The 15,552-nt window shown below is 40.6% G+C and overlaps 1 protein-coding gene across 5 annotated transcripts in view; it reads right to left on the reverse strand.

Moving 5' to 3' along the window:
* LOC124139362 (Kv channel-interacting protein 4-like) overlaps positions 1–15,552 on the reverse strand; it is a 500,624-nt gene that overhangs the window by 300,981 nt on the left and 184,091 nt on the right. Inside the window, exon 1 of one of the 5 annotated variants that reach the window (XM_046506368.2) lies at positions 10,278–10,474. The exons of the other annotated variants lie outside the window; for them this stretch is intronic. Coding sequence (XP_046362324.1) covers positions 10,278–10,347 — 70 coding nt within the window. The 5' untranslated portion in view covers positions 10,348–10,474. Of the gene's footprint in view, positions 1–10,277; positions 10,475–15,552 lie in introns of those variants that run through there. 5 annotated transcript variants of the gene reach the window in all.

The following is a 15,552-nucleotide window of genomic DNA, read 5'->3' on the forward strand; positions in this document are numbered from 1 at the left end:
GAGGTAGGAAAACCATATTCATTGGGTAGCAACATCACCATGGGTCACCGATATGGAGGATATTAAATGAGTGTTTATGTCACACTATATTTACGACACGAGCGGTAGTGAGGGAAATACCTAGATGGGTATGGGTCATTGGGTCCCAACCAATTCTTAGATGGGTATGGGTCATTGGGCCCCAACCAATTCTTAGATGGGTATGGGTCATTGGGCCCCAACCAATTCTTAGATGGGTATGGGTCATTGGGCCCCAACCAATTCTTAGATGGGTATGGGTCATTGGGTCCCAACCAATTCTTAGATGGGTATGGGTCATTGGGCCCCAACCAATTCTTAGATGGGTATGGGTCATTGGGCCCCAACCAATTCTTAGATGGGTATGGGTCATTGGGTCCCAACCAATTCTTAGATGGGTATGGGTCATTGGGCCCCAACCAATTCTTAGATGGGTATGGGTCATTGGGCCCCAACCAATTCTTAGATGGGTATGGGTCATTGGGCCCCAACCAATTCTTAGATGGGTATGGGTCATTGGGCCCCAACCAATTCTTAGATGGGTATGGGTCATTGGGCCCCAACCAGTTCTTGGATGGGTATGGGTCATTAGGCCCCAACCAATTCTTAGATGGGTATGGGTCATTAGGCCCCAACCAATTCTTAGATGGGTATGGGTCATTGGGCCCCAACCAATTCCTAGATGGGTATGGGTCATTGGGCCCCACTTTTCCAGTGTCTGAAAGGAATGCTGATCAATAAGGATGATGTCATCCACTGTTCATGATTTCACAAACGATTTTATGTAATGTCGTTCCAACAATCTGACAACCGAGAATACACCTCCACTGGAGATCAGAGAATCATTTTTCTATTTTTTCTGAAAAATGATTTTTGTCATAACCTACTTGCAAATCAGAATTATGAGTGATCTGTTCCTCATGAATTAATGGTGAAAGTCCCTTGCCAAGGCTCAGGATCGGCAATTATTTCCCTCAGGACAGATCATCCTTAATGCCTCGTAGTTGGTAAATAATTGCTGTATCTAATGTCAAATTACTTGCACCACTGTTTTACAGCTGATGATACAGCACTCATCAATCTACAGAGAGCCTTGGGCAAAGATATAAAAAATAATGGTTGTACAACATTATGAAAAAAATAGAAAATAATTGGCAAAACTAATTATGGAACTTGTTGCTAAGGCCATTGCCGTGCTTCATCAGCAGGCAACCATATCAATCATATCCGATATGTCAGAAACAATAATCACAATACAGTGAGCTAAGCCAGAAAACAAAGCAAACATCTCCACTAACGTAGTACTTGAGACCACCCAGGTCAACAATGCACATCGTGCTTTGTCTGACACGAAGGGTCAGCAATAACTACAGGATAATGGATGGTTATATTCTCGGAGGAATCTACATTCAATTACAGAGTTCCTCTCTGATTGTGTCATTGGCTGATGGAAGACTGTAAATATGCATACAAACAAGCCACAGACAAACAATGTACCTAGCCCCCTCTAGGGCTCAAAACAGCACTCGTATCCATTGTGTATCAGCTGTTTAATTGTCATGGGCCCAAACCATGAATAGTGAGTACGAAACTGGTCTGAAGACAAAGTACGACAAGACACTCCAATATTCATAACTGAATAATCCCAGGCCGCTTGACTATAATCAGTTTAAAATGGTTCCTATATTTCTTATCGCACACTAATCTGTCTGAACAGAGCCAGGAACAATTTGCATCAACCCTAAATATAAGGGAAACTAAACAAGCTAGAAATAACTTTTTACACAACAAATTGTATTCACGTCAACAAATATATTTATTGGCTGGTTCGAAAAAAAAGTTGTTAATATTGAGTTATTTCCATTTGCAAAAATAACAGTACATATATAATATAGTTTAGTAGTCTGCAACATATTGACCCTTTGTAATGCCTTGACCATATGATGATGTCATCTTCAGTGATATGATGTTGTAATTGCTGTAGGCCACTATACAAACAATAAAAACAATGAAAATCTGGCATGAACTAGCCAATCAGCAGGAAGCAAAAACAATAATGCTCAGGAAAAGTAATGAAAATATTTTTTTCACCTACATCAAGGTAATAAACATCAAATTTTTAAAAACTAAACTATATGAAGGTTTTAATACCCATGAACAAGAGAAGGGTGCATAACAATCATAATACTCTCTCTCTCTCTCTCTCTCTCTCTCTCTCTCTCTCTCTCTCTCTCTCTCTCTCTCTCTCTCTCTCTCTGTGCCACACTAAGCAATATTCCAGCTATATGACAACGGTCTCTAAATAATCGAGTCTGGACTAGACAATCATGATTGACATCATGAGCATCGATCTACGCAATTGGGATTTGATGACATGCATCAACCAAGTCAGCGAGTCTGACCACCCGATCTCATTTGTCACCTCTTATGACAAGCATAGTCTCCTTTTACAGCAAGAATAGGTTGTTGAAGACCTATCTAGCCGGGACCTTCACGGGTCCATGACGAATAGACCTCACAGCTCTAACATGTGACTTTGCACACTGACTTGCTCCACCACAGGGACAGCAGTGCCCCTCCAGTGTGACGGAGATACAAGCAGGAATCTATTAGACACTGGCATTTTAATCCCAGTGAGTGACACCATGAATAGCTTCACGCAGAGTTGCAGGCTATCATACTGAAACATCAATTGGAAGTTTTTTCAAACTATCATTATGAAAGAAGCAACAGATTTTATCAAAACAACCCTTTGGCTTCATAATCATTTCAAATTTCCCGGAGCCTCATTTTGAATGTTTGCCAAATTGCCCAATCATCTAAAACAATTCCTTCTTTTCACCATTTTTGGGGTAAAGATTCAGAAATGCTGTAATGGGCGATGTCTTTGAGTCAGTAACTTAACAGTAACCTGACAGTAACATTTCAGACAAATTATGGTGGCTTGTAAATAATCAATCCCAACATGGACCAAGGAAGACATACGCTGGGATATATTCAGGCTCAGAATCCCTATGTCAGTCAGTGTTTGTTTTTTGGGTGTTTTTTTTCTTGTCTACCACGCACACACACTATATGATGAGGGTATGTAAATAATCAAATCTGGACCAGACAGTCCAGTGAGTAACATCATGAGTATCGATCTATGCAATAGGGATATGATGACATGCATCAAACAAGTCAGCGAGCCTGACCACCCGATCCCGTCAGTCGGTTCTTAAAACAAGCATGGGTTGCTGAAGACCAATTCTAACCTGGGTCTTCACAGGGGGAGACAAGCATGAGTTGCTGAAGACAGATTCTAACCTGGGTCTTCACAGGGGGAGACAAGTATGAGTTGCTGAAGAAAGATTCTAACCTGGGTCTTCACAGGGGGAGACAAGCATGAGTTGCTGAAAACCAATACTAACATGGGTCTTCACAGGGGGAGACAAGCATGAGTTGCTGAAGGCCTATTCTAACCCAGGTCTTCACAGGGGGAGACAAGCATGAGCTGCTGAAGGCCTATTCTAACCCAGGTCTTCACAGGGGGAGACAAACATGAGTTGCTGAAGACCAATTCTTACTCAGATCTTCGGAGAAGGCAAAACAGCAGTAAAAAATTTATGAATGGATCACCGAAAATCAGTGATGACAACAGGTGTTGGCCAAAAGGCCTATGGTGAAACATACAAGATGGGCATATACAAGTGAGTCATCAGGGTCCATCAACAGACGTGGTGTTGCACTACATTGCAAAGATGATTAATTCACTTGATTTAACCTTCTTCAAAAGCCTAATGATAGAGCAGTCGGATCGCATCTTAATTTCATACTGAAAGATTACAGGGGACTAATTGCATGGATTTCCTATGAGACTCCACTGAAGAAAGAGGTTCCTGTAATTAAACAAGATGTATGTGTCAGATATCTTCCGGTAGTCATTGAGGCAAATCATTCCAGTTGCCATGAAACTTTTGAAGAAGCAAAGAAGAAACCAATGCAAAAATAATTATGTTCAATTGAAAGTATGCTTGTGTTTGTAGTTTTGTTTAACCTTTAGATCATTCGTATTTCAGGCTAGTTTCTTTGCACTGTTTTTTTAAGTTGCATTTAGAAAAATTTCAGCAATATGACTGCAACATGTAAATAATTGAGTCAAATAAACACCAGATTGATATTGTGAGCAAAAATCCACACCGTCTGTGTACGGTGATGCGCAATCAACCAAGTCACTGAGTTTTTGAAATCCATTAAGTCACCTGTTATGACCAGCATTAGTTGCCGAATCCCAGAATCCCTACAGGGAGACCAGCATGAGTTGCTGAATCCCAGAATCCCCACAGCGAGACCAGCATGAGTTGCTGAATCCCAGAATCCCGACAGGGAGACCAGCATGAGTTGTTGAATTGAAGAATCCCTACAGGGAGACCAGCATGAGTTGCTGAATCCCAGAATTCCTACAGGGAGACCAGCATGAGTTGCTGAATCCCAGAATCCCCGCAGGGAGACCAGCATGAGTTGCTGAATCCCAGAATCCCTACAGGGAGACCAGCATGAGTTGCTGAATCCCAGAATCCCCACAGGGAGACCAGCATGAGTTGATGAATCCCAGAACCCTACAGGGAGACCAGCATGAGTTGCTGAATCCCAGAATCCCCACAGGGAGACCAGCATGAGTTGCTGAATCCCAGAATCCCCACAGGGAGACCAGCATGAGTTGCTGAATCCCAGAATCCCTACAGGGAGACCAGCATGAATTGCCGAATCCCAGAATCCCTACAGGGAGACCAGCATGAGTTGCTGAATCCCAGAATCCCCACAGGGAGACCAGCATGAGTTGCTGAATCCCAGAATCCCCGCAGGGAGACCAGCATGAGTTGCTGAATCCCAGAATCCCCACAGGGAGACCAGCATGAGTTGCTGAATCCCAGAATCCCCGCAGGGAGACCAGCATGAGTTGTTGAATCCCAGAATCCCCACAGGGAGACCAGCATGAGTTGATGAATCCCAGAATTCCTACAGGGAGACCAGCATGAATTGCTGAATCCCAGAATCCCCGCAGGGAGACCAGCATGAGTTGTTGAATCCCAGAATCCCTACAGGGAGACCAGCATGAGTTGCTGAATCCCAGAATCCCCGCAGGGAGACCAGCATGAGTTGTTGAATCCCAGAATCCCTACAGGGAGACCAGCATGAGTTGCTGAATCCCAGAATCCCTACAGGGAGACCAGCATGAGTTGCTGAATCCCAGAATCCCTACAGGGAGACCAGCATGAGTTGATGAATCCCAGAATCCCTACAGGGAGACCAGCATGAATTGCTGAATCCCAGAATCCCCGCAGGGAGACCAGCATGAGTTGTTGAATCCCAGAATCCCTACAGGGAGACCATCATGACTTGCTGAATCCCAGAATCCCTACAGGGAGACCAGCATGAGTTGCTGAATCCCAGAATCCCTACAGGGAGACCAGCATGAGTTGCTGAATCCCAGAATCCCTACAGGGAGACCAGCATGAATTGCTGAATCCCAGAATCCCCGCAGGGAGACCAGCATGAGTTGTTGAATCCCAGAATCCCTACAGGGAGACCAGCATGAGTTGCTGAATCCCAGAATCCCTACAGGGAGACCAGCATGAGTTGCTGAATCCCAGAATCCCTACAGGGAGACCAGCATGAGTTGCTGAATCCCAGAATCCCGACAGGGAGACCAGCATGAGTTGCTGAATCCCAGAATCCCCGCAGGGAGACCAGCATGAATTGATGAATCCCAGAATCCCTACAGGGAGACCAGCATGACTTGCTGAATCCCAGAATCCCCTCAGGGAGACCAGCATGAGTTGATGAATACCAGAATCCCTACAGGGAGACCAGCATGACTTGCTGAATCCCAGAATCCCTACAGGGAGACCAGCATGAGTTGCTGAATCCCAGAATCCCTACAGGGAGACCAGCATGACTTGCTGAATCCCAGAATCCCCTCAGGGAGACCAGCATGAGTTGATGAATACCAGAATCCCTACATGGAGACCAGCATGACTTGCTGAATCCCAGAATCCCCTCAGGGAGACCAGCATGAGTTGATGAATACCAGAATCCCTACATGGAGACCAGCATGACTTGCTGAATCCCAGAATCCCTACAGGGATCCCTACAGATCTATTCTAACTCAGAATCCCCACAGGGAGACCAGCATTGATATCTAGGGACCTATTCTAACCCAGAATCCCCACAGGGAGACCAGCATTGGTATCTAAGGACCTATTCTAACCTGGAATCCCTACAGGGAGACCAGCATTGGTACCTAGGGACCTATTCTAACCCAGAATCCCCACAGGGACACCAGCATTATTTGCTATGGACCAATTCTAACCTGGAATCCTCACAGGGAAACAAGCATATAGGTTGCTGGGAACCAGTTCTAACCTGGAACCCCCACAGGGAGACAAGCATAGGTTGCTGGGACAGTTTCTAACCTGGAATCCCCACAGGGAGACCAGCATTAGTTGCTATGGACCAATTCTCACCCGGAATCCCCACAGGGAGACAACCATAGGTTGCTGGGGACCAATTCTAACCCGGAATCCCAACATGGAGAGAACCATAGGTTGCTGGGGACCAATTCTAACCCTGAATCCCAACAGGGAGACAAGCATAGTTTGCTGTGGATCATTTCTAACCCAGAATCCCCAGGGGGAGACCTGCATGTAGGTTGCTGGGGACCAATACTAACCTGGAATCCCCACAGGGAGACAAGCATAGGTTGCTGGGACAGTTTCTAACCCGGAATCAGCACAGGGAGACAAGCAGAAGTTGCTGGGGACCAATTTTTACCTATGAATATGTCTAGAATCACAATTATCATTGCTTATTAGATGCTAATCCCCATTGTTATTCATCATCATAATTTGTACATTTGGAGTCAGCCAACCTGAACAAGCTTTGCAACTATGTCCTCATTAATCACTCGTGTTTATATTTATGACTTAATCCGTGTCTGGTGACCTTGGTCATAAATGCCTTGGTCCAGAGATGCAGATGAAGATCAGGCTAGGCTGAGCTGGTACATAGTGCTTCTTTTATATACTTTATAAACCGTATTCAACGCAATAAGCGCCCTGCTCTAATAAGCACCCACGGCGATATTTACTAATATTTTTTATTTGCTGGTGAACAATCCCAATTAGCACACCTTCCGATTGATCAATGAACAAAAGACTTATTTATTTGCGTATAATACGCAATTAAATTCTGGAAAAATATGTCTGTCATATATAAACATTTCAGGCTGTCAGCATAAACCACAAAATTTATCTTTCAACTCTGTTTTTATTTTCACCAAAATAACATTCTATTAAGAGCCCCCTACTTCTAATTTTGAGAGTGCCCTGGGCGCTTATTACGTCAAATACAGTACTTTATAGGTGAAGTATTACTCATATTCAAGAGATATTAGATTGGCTTGATGGACAAACGAACATACTGGTATATGTTGTGTGAATTGATGCTCATGAATGTCATAGACCTTACTTGAGATGCACCATTTGTCTTGTGCAGGATTAGTATGTAAAGTTTGGAAATTATGTGCAGCACATCATGATAAGAATAAAGACACTCTGGTAGCACTTGACTGATTGTTAGTTTTGTCATTACGTGGTACACATTGGAAACATCTCTTCTTACCATACATACCTCTCTATATGTCTCTATGGTTCGCGTTTCTTTTGGCAGTGAGTATACATCTACTTGTATGAGGCAATCTTGTATACTATTGACTGAATGTTGTCACTTCCTACCGAGAAATGTTTTGTTTTCTGTTTGTTTGTTTGTTTGTTGTTTAACGCCGCACTCAGCAATATTCCAGCTATATGACTGCGGTCTGTGAAATAATCGAGTCTGGACCAGACAATCCAGTGATTGATATCATGAGCATCGATCCACACAATTGGGATCGATGACATGCATCAACCAAGTCAGCGAGCCTGACCACCCGATCCTGTTAGTCGCCTTTTATGACAAGCATTGGTTGCTGAAGACCTATTCTACCCCGGAGTCTTCACGGTTCACAGAGAAACGTGCACAGAACACTTGCATGTATGAAGATGCACATACTCATTATCAATATCACAAGCATCTCGAACTCACACTATGTGTCAGCTTAATGTGGGAGGAAAGTCACAGGTCAAGGTGCATAATCTTTGCAATGGGAATCAAACCCATCCCGAGAAGATTCTACTAGGGTGCAACTGTGTGCTGTGAGTTGACCATTGGGCCACAGGTGCCTCTCATTACACGCAATCAGCCAGTTTGGTTTATTTGTTGTTTTTGTTGTTTAATGCCCCAATATTCCAGCTATATGATGGTTGTCTGTAAACAAGCAAGTCTGGACCAGGCAATCCAGTAATTGTCTTCATGAGCATCGATCCACACATTTGGGATACAATGACATGCATCAAACAAGTCAGCAAGTCTGACCACCCGATCCCGTTAGTCACCTCTTACAACAAGCATAGTCGCCTTTTTTGGCAAGCATGGGTTGCTGAAGACCTATTCTCTACCCGGAGCTTTATGGGTTGCAAAAACATGTGATAAGTCGAATCATTGATCAAATTATCCTATTTGTTTACATTAATATCAACAAATACACAAAGATTCAGATGGATTTTTCTGTGTGTTTATCACACACAGAAGACAGATGCAACTAAGAGCAACAACATGAAACCACAGTCACCTACAACAGTTATAGCAGTAATTGAGCATGTACACACTTTAGTACCGGGAATTATCATCCTTATCACACACACCAGCAGCTTCGGCCAGTGCTCCGAGACAACCACTAACGCCAGGCTGATACACCAGAGCGTGGGACGATCAACTCACGATACACCTTCAATTGTGTCTCCACAGTTAGGCCTTGTATTAACTCTACTTAGGTGCATGGGGGATTTCCCTTCACAGAAACATCACAGAATGCTTGGAATTTTCTGCCTCATTGAGTGTTCTGTGATTGTGGTGTTGAGTGACATTTGACAATAGGATGTACATAATCAATACATGTACATGTGGTAATGTGGTCTGCCGGAACAGCATGTCGCCTCTCCTCACACTGGTTCACTACTAACTGACATTGACTACACCACAGATACAATCAATATCAATGAACGAAGGCGCCAACAATCACTGAAGTCTCATCACCACTACTGTTATCTTTTACAATGCTACTCTTTTCATAAACACAATAAGTCCACTGGACAATTTATATTTTTTTCTGGTTTATGAAATGCCGACGAAAGCCACCCATACAAAAATATATGGAGAAGATAAATAAAATATTTGCTCAGAAAATGAAAACAAAATGATAAAGACAACATAAATTATTTGGTATTGTTAAAACATTAATGCAGAGAAGATATAATCTGTAACAAACTCCTCTATACCAACCCTTAAGGGCACACATATTTCAACATCATTAACCAGGTAATAAAATTATCAGCTTCCTGAGAAGTATGCAACCCAACCTGAGTGTTCAGGGCTGGAAGGTTTGTATTACCATAACCTCATCCTACCAGGTACCCATTAACTACCATGTGAACACATTCGGAAATGATATGTTTGTCATTCTTACTGATGATCATTCTGAGAGCACAGTTTGAACAGTGAGTGAGTGAGTGGGTGGGTGAGTGAGTGGGTGAGTGAGTGAGTGAGTTAGAGTAGAAGTGATTGCTATATAGTATGCAACATAACAGCTGTATCAGCTTAGCATTGAAAGCAATCACTTGAAGGAGACAACAAAATCTATGCCTAATGAATGACATGAGGTGTGATTTATATTGTAAGATTGACATGTGTCAATGTCACAGGGCTGCCTCATACAACCCATATTCCTCATTACAGGTCTCTGGTCTCACAGTGTTGCCAGTTAACCCATTTATTTCACAACAATACACCTTTCACATAATAAATATTCAGAAGACATTCATACAGAGACCTATACAAGCTGTATGCTACACAATACCAGTACATTGTCAACCCACTGAAAGAGATGTATTCCTGATTAAATGAACATGATTCTGAACTCATCACAAAACTTCTTTGTCAAGGATAATATTCCATCAAGCGCATATACTAACAACATTGATCAGTGACAGTTTGATACTTATTTATTTTGTAAATGTTTATATCTGCCACCTGACATCAAGTTTATCAAGCTACCAAAAATTGAGTTTACATGACTGAAAAAATTACATCAACATATACCAAACATGGAAAGATTAACTCACGAACATCGAAGACATAACGGTCAACCAATCGCACAATTCTCCGTAGACTCCAACGACACAAGCGGTTCATTGCCAATGCAAAACATGGACAGCCCCGTGAACACAAACTTCTCCAACTATCCACACAGTTGCCTTCATTGAGAACCAATCAGACACAGGACCCTGTAAGGGTTAACAGCTGAACACAGGGAGGGTTAACCACCACCAACATTGTGTAAACATGAACAACATTTGACAACTTCTGAACTTTTGCCGGTAATCCAATGTCACGACAATTCCACGAAGGCACTGCACATTCAAACAGTTGTGGATATATCTGCCAAGTGAGCTGAATCGTGCCGTGCTGCCACAACAATGTTTCTCCCGTGCTTCCTGACACACCTTAATGTGTTGTCAAGTGATTAGTGCAGGTTACCATAGAAATCACACAGGAATTACGAGAAAGTGATCAGCGTGAATCGTATGCGAAGGGTGGGTTCCGTGACACCAACCTATCACAGGCCCCTCCTCATGAAGTCCCAAATTTTAATTTGCTTGTCCCTCTGATGAAGCTGGTGTTGTTCCTGGAGCACCTGCAGTATCCTCATCTGCCACTCAACAAGGATCAATATTACTGCACGCTCTCCGATACACACACTTGTTGCTCTTAGCACTGACTGGTAAAAAAGAAACTACACAACAGGCAAATGAGTAGTCCACCTATGATATGCTTTCATCTCTGTGTCATGAAAACAGTCACTGCAGTATGCCAAGGGATGAATCTATAACTTGAGTTCAACAGCTTATAGGTCGTGATTCAAACTCCCGAGCAGACATCCACAAGTCGATAGCAGTTTGGTGGCAGCAACGGTTACCAGCTGGATGTTCAACAGATGACAGAGTAGGACATTGGGCTCGGAAGCCTCCACCATCAACAGGTAGGCAGTGTTTGTCAACTGCGTACACTTGCTGGTCTCAGCTGGGCGATACCGTCTTGTTGAGGGCACATGGTTACAAAGCTGTTAATTAGTTCTAGGATAATAGTTTGTGCCCTCCATAAGCCCCATGAGGCCACTAATGGAAGAGTGGGCATTTGTAAACACAACCTCGGACTGATTTACACCTCAGAGAATGATGTTATAACATCGGCTGAGGCTGTAGAAAGCAGCCAGGTGTTCTGTATTTTGTAATCGGTGTACACACAACTGTCACTTCCGATCACTTTGTTGGTGTTTGAGAGTTTTTGAGTGAGTGAGTGAGTTCTTGAGCTTTTGAGCGATTTTACACCTATTTTAGCAGCATGCTAGCAATATCACAGCATGAAACACCAGGAATCAAACCCAGGCCTTTGGCGTGACAAGCAAATGCTTTAACCCCAAGGCTGAGTGAGTGAGTGAGTGAGTGAGTGAGTGAGTGAGTGAGTGAGTGAGTGAGTGAGTGAGTGAGTGAGTGAGTGAGTGAGTGAGTGAGTGAGTGAGTGAGTGTTTGTACCATGTTTAGCAATATGCTCGCAATATCATAGCATGGAACACCAGGAATCTAACCCAGGCCTTTGGCGTGACAAGCAAATGCTTTAACCCCTAGGCTGAGCGAGTGAGTGACAGTGAGTTTTGTACCATGTTTAGGAATATGCTCGCAATATCATAGCATGGAACACCAGGAATCTAACTCATGCCTTCGATGTGACAAGCAAACACAGAAGTGTTGGAGACCATTGTACTTCTTGCTCTGAATCCCAAAAAGGTTAGGATGATTTGAGATTCAGATGTAAGGTCAAAAGCAACAGAACTTTATTCTCAAACGGAACCTATATTCAAAAGACTGGCTGTGTATTTTTTCAGAACTATTTAAATAATGTATTTCCTCTCAACCGCAAAGTCAATGACTGTCCATTTTTACGACCTTCCAACCTTCACATTTGGTGTTCTCTCCACCAATTCCCTCCAGCCTAACCCAATTCTAACATAAACTACACATCACTCAACCCAATTAAATTACAAATAAAATCTCCAGACCACTAAGTATCAAATATCTTAATTAAAACCATCATTCATTATGATCAACAACCGTAGCATAAGATGACAGATAACACCATGAAGCTAATTTGATTTGCATCTGTTTATGAAAAACAAAGAGACCAGACACATATGGTGCCATGTATGGTTGGTACCCTAAAGAATTGGAAATTGCACATCACATGACTGAGTGTACATAGATGCAAACAGGTCAAAGAATGAATGAACAAAAAATAGCACGTGACAATGTGTGGCATTTTCTATTTTATTTCGTAAACTGAAATAAGGTCTAAATACGATGTTTCTCTAACTTCCGGAAGTATAAGCCTTTTAACGTAATCTCGGGAGAGAAAACGAGATCTCGTCCTCATTTCTCTGGCTTTCGAAAAGCAACACACGTGTTTAACTTACGTTTTATACTTTGTGTTATAATACTTACTGTGGGTATTTTTTAGAGCATAGTACTTTTATTCGGACCTAGGAAGCAGTCAGACAACTAAGGGAACTCCGCGTCCCTTCGTCTTTGAACAAAAAACAGCACGTGACAATGTGTGGCATTTCCTATTCCACTTTGTATCGCGATATTTTTATCTTTCCATGATACACAAAAACGATTCTCATAACATGTTAAGTGTATATTAAAATAGAAGGACACATATGATTATCCCTATCAAAAGTTGAGTAGAATACAAGTCAATACCAATGCAGGATACAGTGAGCAAGGAATGGAAGAGATGGATGGGGAATACAGGAGATGAATGTGGAATACAGAGATTGGGAAGGGGAATACAGAGATTGGGATGGGGAATACAGGATATGAATGGCGAATACAGAGATTGGGTATTCGGGAATACAGGAGATGGATTGGGAATACAGGAGATGGATGGGGAATACAGGAGATGGATGGGGAATACAGAGGTTTGCATAGGGAATACAGAGGTTTGCATAGGGAATACAGATGGATGGGGAATGGATGGGGAATACTGAGTTCCATCAATGAGATTATATATAATTAGGAATTGTAATGTCCAACAATTCGGCTGAAAAATACCATGTAACATCTTATTTCAAACATTTAAAAACAATTACAAATCTGTGGTTTACCTAAAAGAATTAAATTATCCTTTGATCAGAAAAAATATATATGAATAGAACATGGAAACAGCTTTCTTTGATCACAATTTCTGTGATCCCACAAATCCAAACAAATGTGTCTTTTGAAAGTAAAGAGGCTGGCGCCAAGCATGCATGCCTGCTACAGAGTGAGTGAGTGATTGAGTGAGCAAGTTATCTATCTGCCCTATCACAGGACACCAAGGATGGCATTCACACACTGTACCCATCTGGGGAAAAGAACCTGTGCCTTTTTGACATAACAAGCACATGCTTAACCAATCAGTATCCCTAACTACAAAGAGTATCATCCTCGTCATCAGACAAAGTACTTGCAATTTCATTTGCAATTATAGATTCAAGAAAAAGATTTGTCATCTGCAAACCTGGATAAGGTCAGCATTAAGTGCTGTTACCTGCCTCATCAACTCGTTACCAGAGGTAGGGAGTATAATGATAATGCAAAAAGGTAAGATGAGGAGACTGACGGTGAAAGAGAGGTTATCATTAGCAGGAGCACTAATCATATCACACTACTAATTGTATGGCCAAGCTGGTTGCCATGGCACCGGTCAGCTACATGCTCAGAGGATAAAAAAACCATTGGTTTGAATTTCAGTAAAGAAATGCACAAACATACCTATCATGTTTCATATGTTCCAGGTAATGTACCTGGCTGTGATGAACATGACAAATGATGACCATTTCTATCAATGATTTAAATGAACATAACAATATACTGTTGGTAGGAATATAGTATACAGTAATACAATAGAGAACCACTTGGTAATACAACAGATTTATTTAGTTACATACCATAAAATTCACATTGCCATTAGTAATTTTACATAAGAACCACATAGTAATTTAGAAACAAACGTAATAACCACAAAGTAATTTAGTAATATAACATAAGAACCATGAAGGAATTTAGTAATATAACATAGGAACCATGAAGGAATTTAGTAATATATAATTGAAACCACAAAGTAATTTAGTTATGTAATATAAGAACCACATAGTAATTTAGTAATGTAATATAAGAACCACATAGTAATTTAGTAATATAATATAAGAACCACATAGTAATTTAGTAATATAACATAAGAACCACATAGTAATTTAGTAATGTAATATAAAAAAACACAAAGTAATTTAGTAATATAACATAAGAACCACATATTAATTTAGTAATGTAATATAAGAACCACATAGTCATTTAGTAATATAACATAAGAACCACATAGTAATTTAGTAATGTAATATAAGAACCACATAGTAATTTAGTGATATAACGTAAGAACCACATAGTAATTTAGTAATATAACATAAGAACCACATAGTAATTTAGTAATATAACATAAGAACCACATAGTAATTTAGTGATATAATATAAGAACCACAAAGTAATTTAGTAATATAACGTAAGAACCACATAGTAATTTAGTAATGTAATATAAGAACCATAAAAGTAATTTAGTTATGTAATATAAGAACCACAAAGTAATTTAGTAATATAACATAAGAACCACAAAGTAATTTAGTGATATAACATAAGAACCACAAAGTAATTTAGTGATATAACATAAGAACCACAAAGTAATTTAGTAATGTAATATAAGAACCACATAGTAATTTAGTAATATAACATAAGAACCACATAGTAATTTAGTGATATAACATAAGAACCACAAAGTAATTTAGTAATATAACATAAGAACCACATAGTAATTTAGTAATATTACATAAGAACCACATAGTAATTTAGTAATATAACATAAGAACCACATAGTAATTTAGTGATATAACATAAGAACCACAAAGTAATTTAGTTATGTAATATAAGAATCACAAAGTGATTTAGTGAAATAACATAAGAACCACAAAGTAATTTAGTAATATAACATAAGAACCACATAGTAATTTAGTAATATAACATAAGAACCACATAGTAATTTAGTGATATAACATAAGAACCACAAAGTAATTTAGTTATGTAATATAAGAATCACAAAGTGATTTAGTAATATAACATAAGAACCACATAGTAATTTAGTAATATAACATAAGAACCACAAAGTAATTTAGTAATATAACATAAGAACCACATAGTAATTTAGTAATATAACATAAGAACCACATAGTAATTTAGTGATATAACATAAGAA

The sequence above is a fragment of the Haliotis rufescens genome, unplaced genomic scaffold (assembly GCF_023055435.1).
Source record: "Haliotis rufescens isolate VD_foot unplaced genomic scaffold, xgHalRufe1.0.p SCAF_27, whole genome shotgun sequence".
NCBI lineage: Eukaryota > Metazoa > Mollusca > Gastropoda > Lepetellida > Haliotidae > Haliotis > Haliotis rufescens.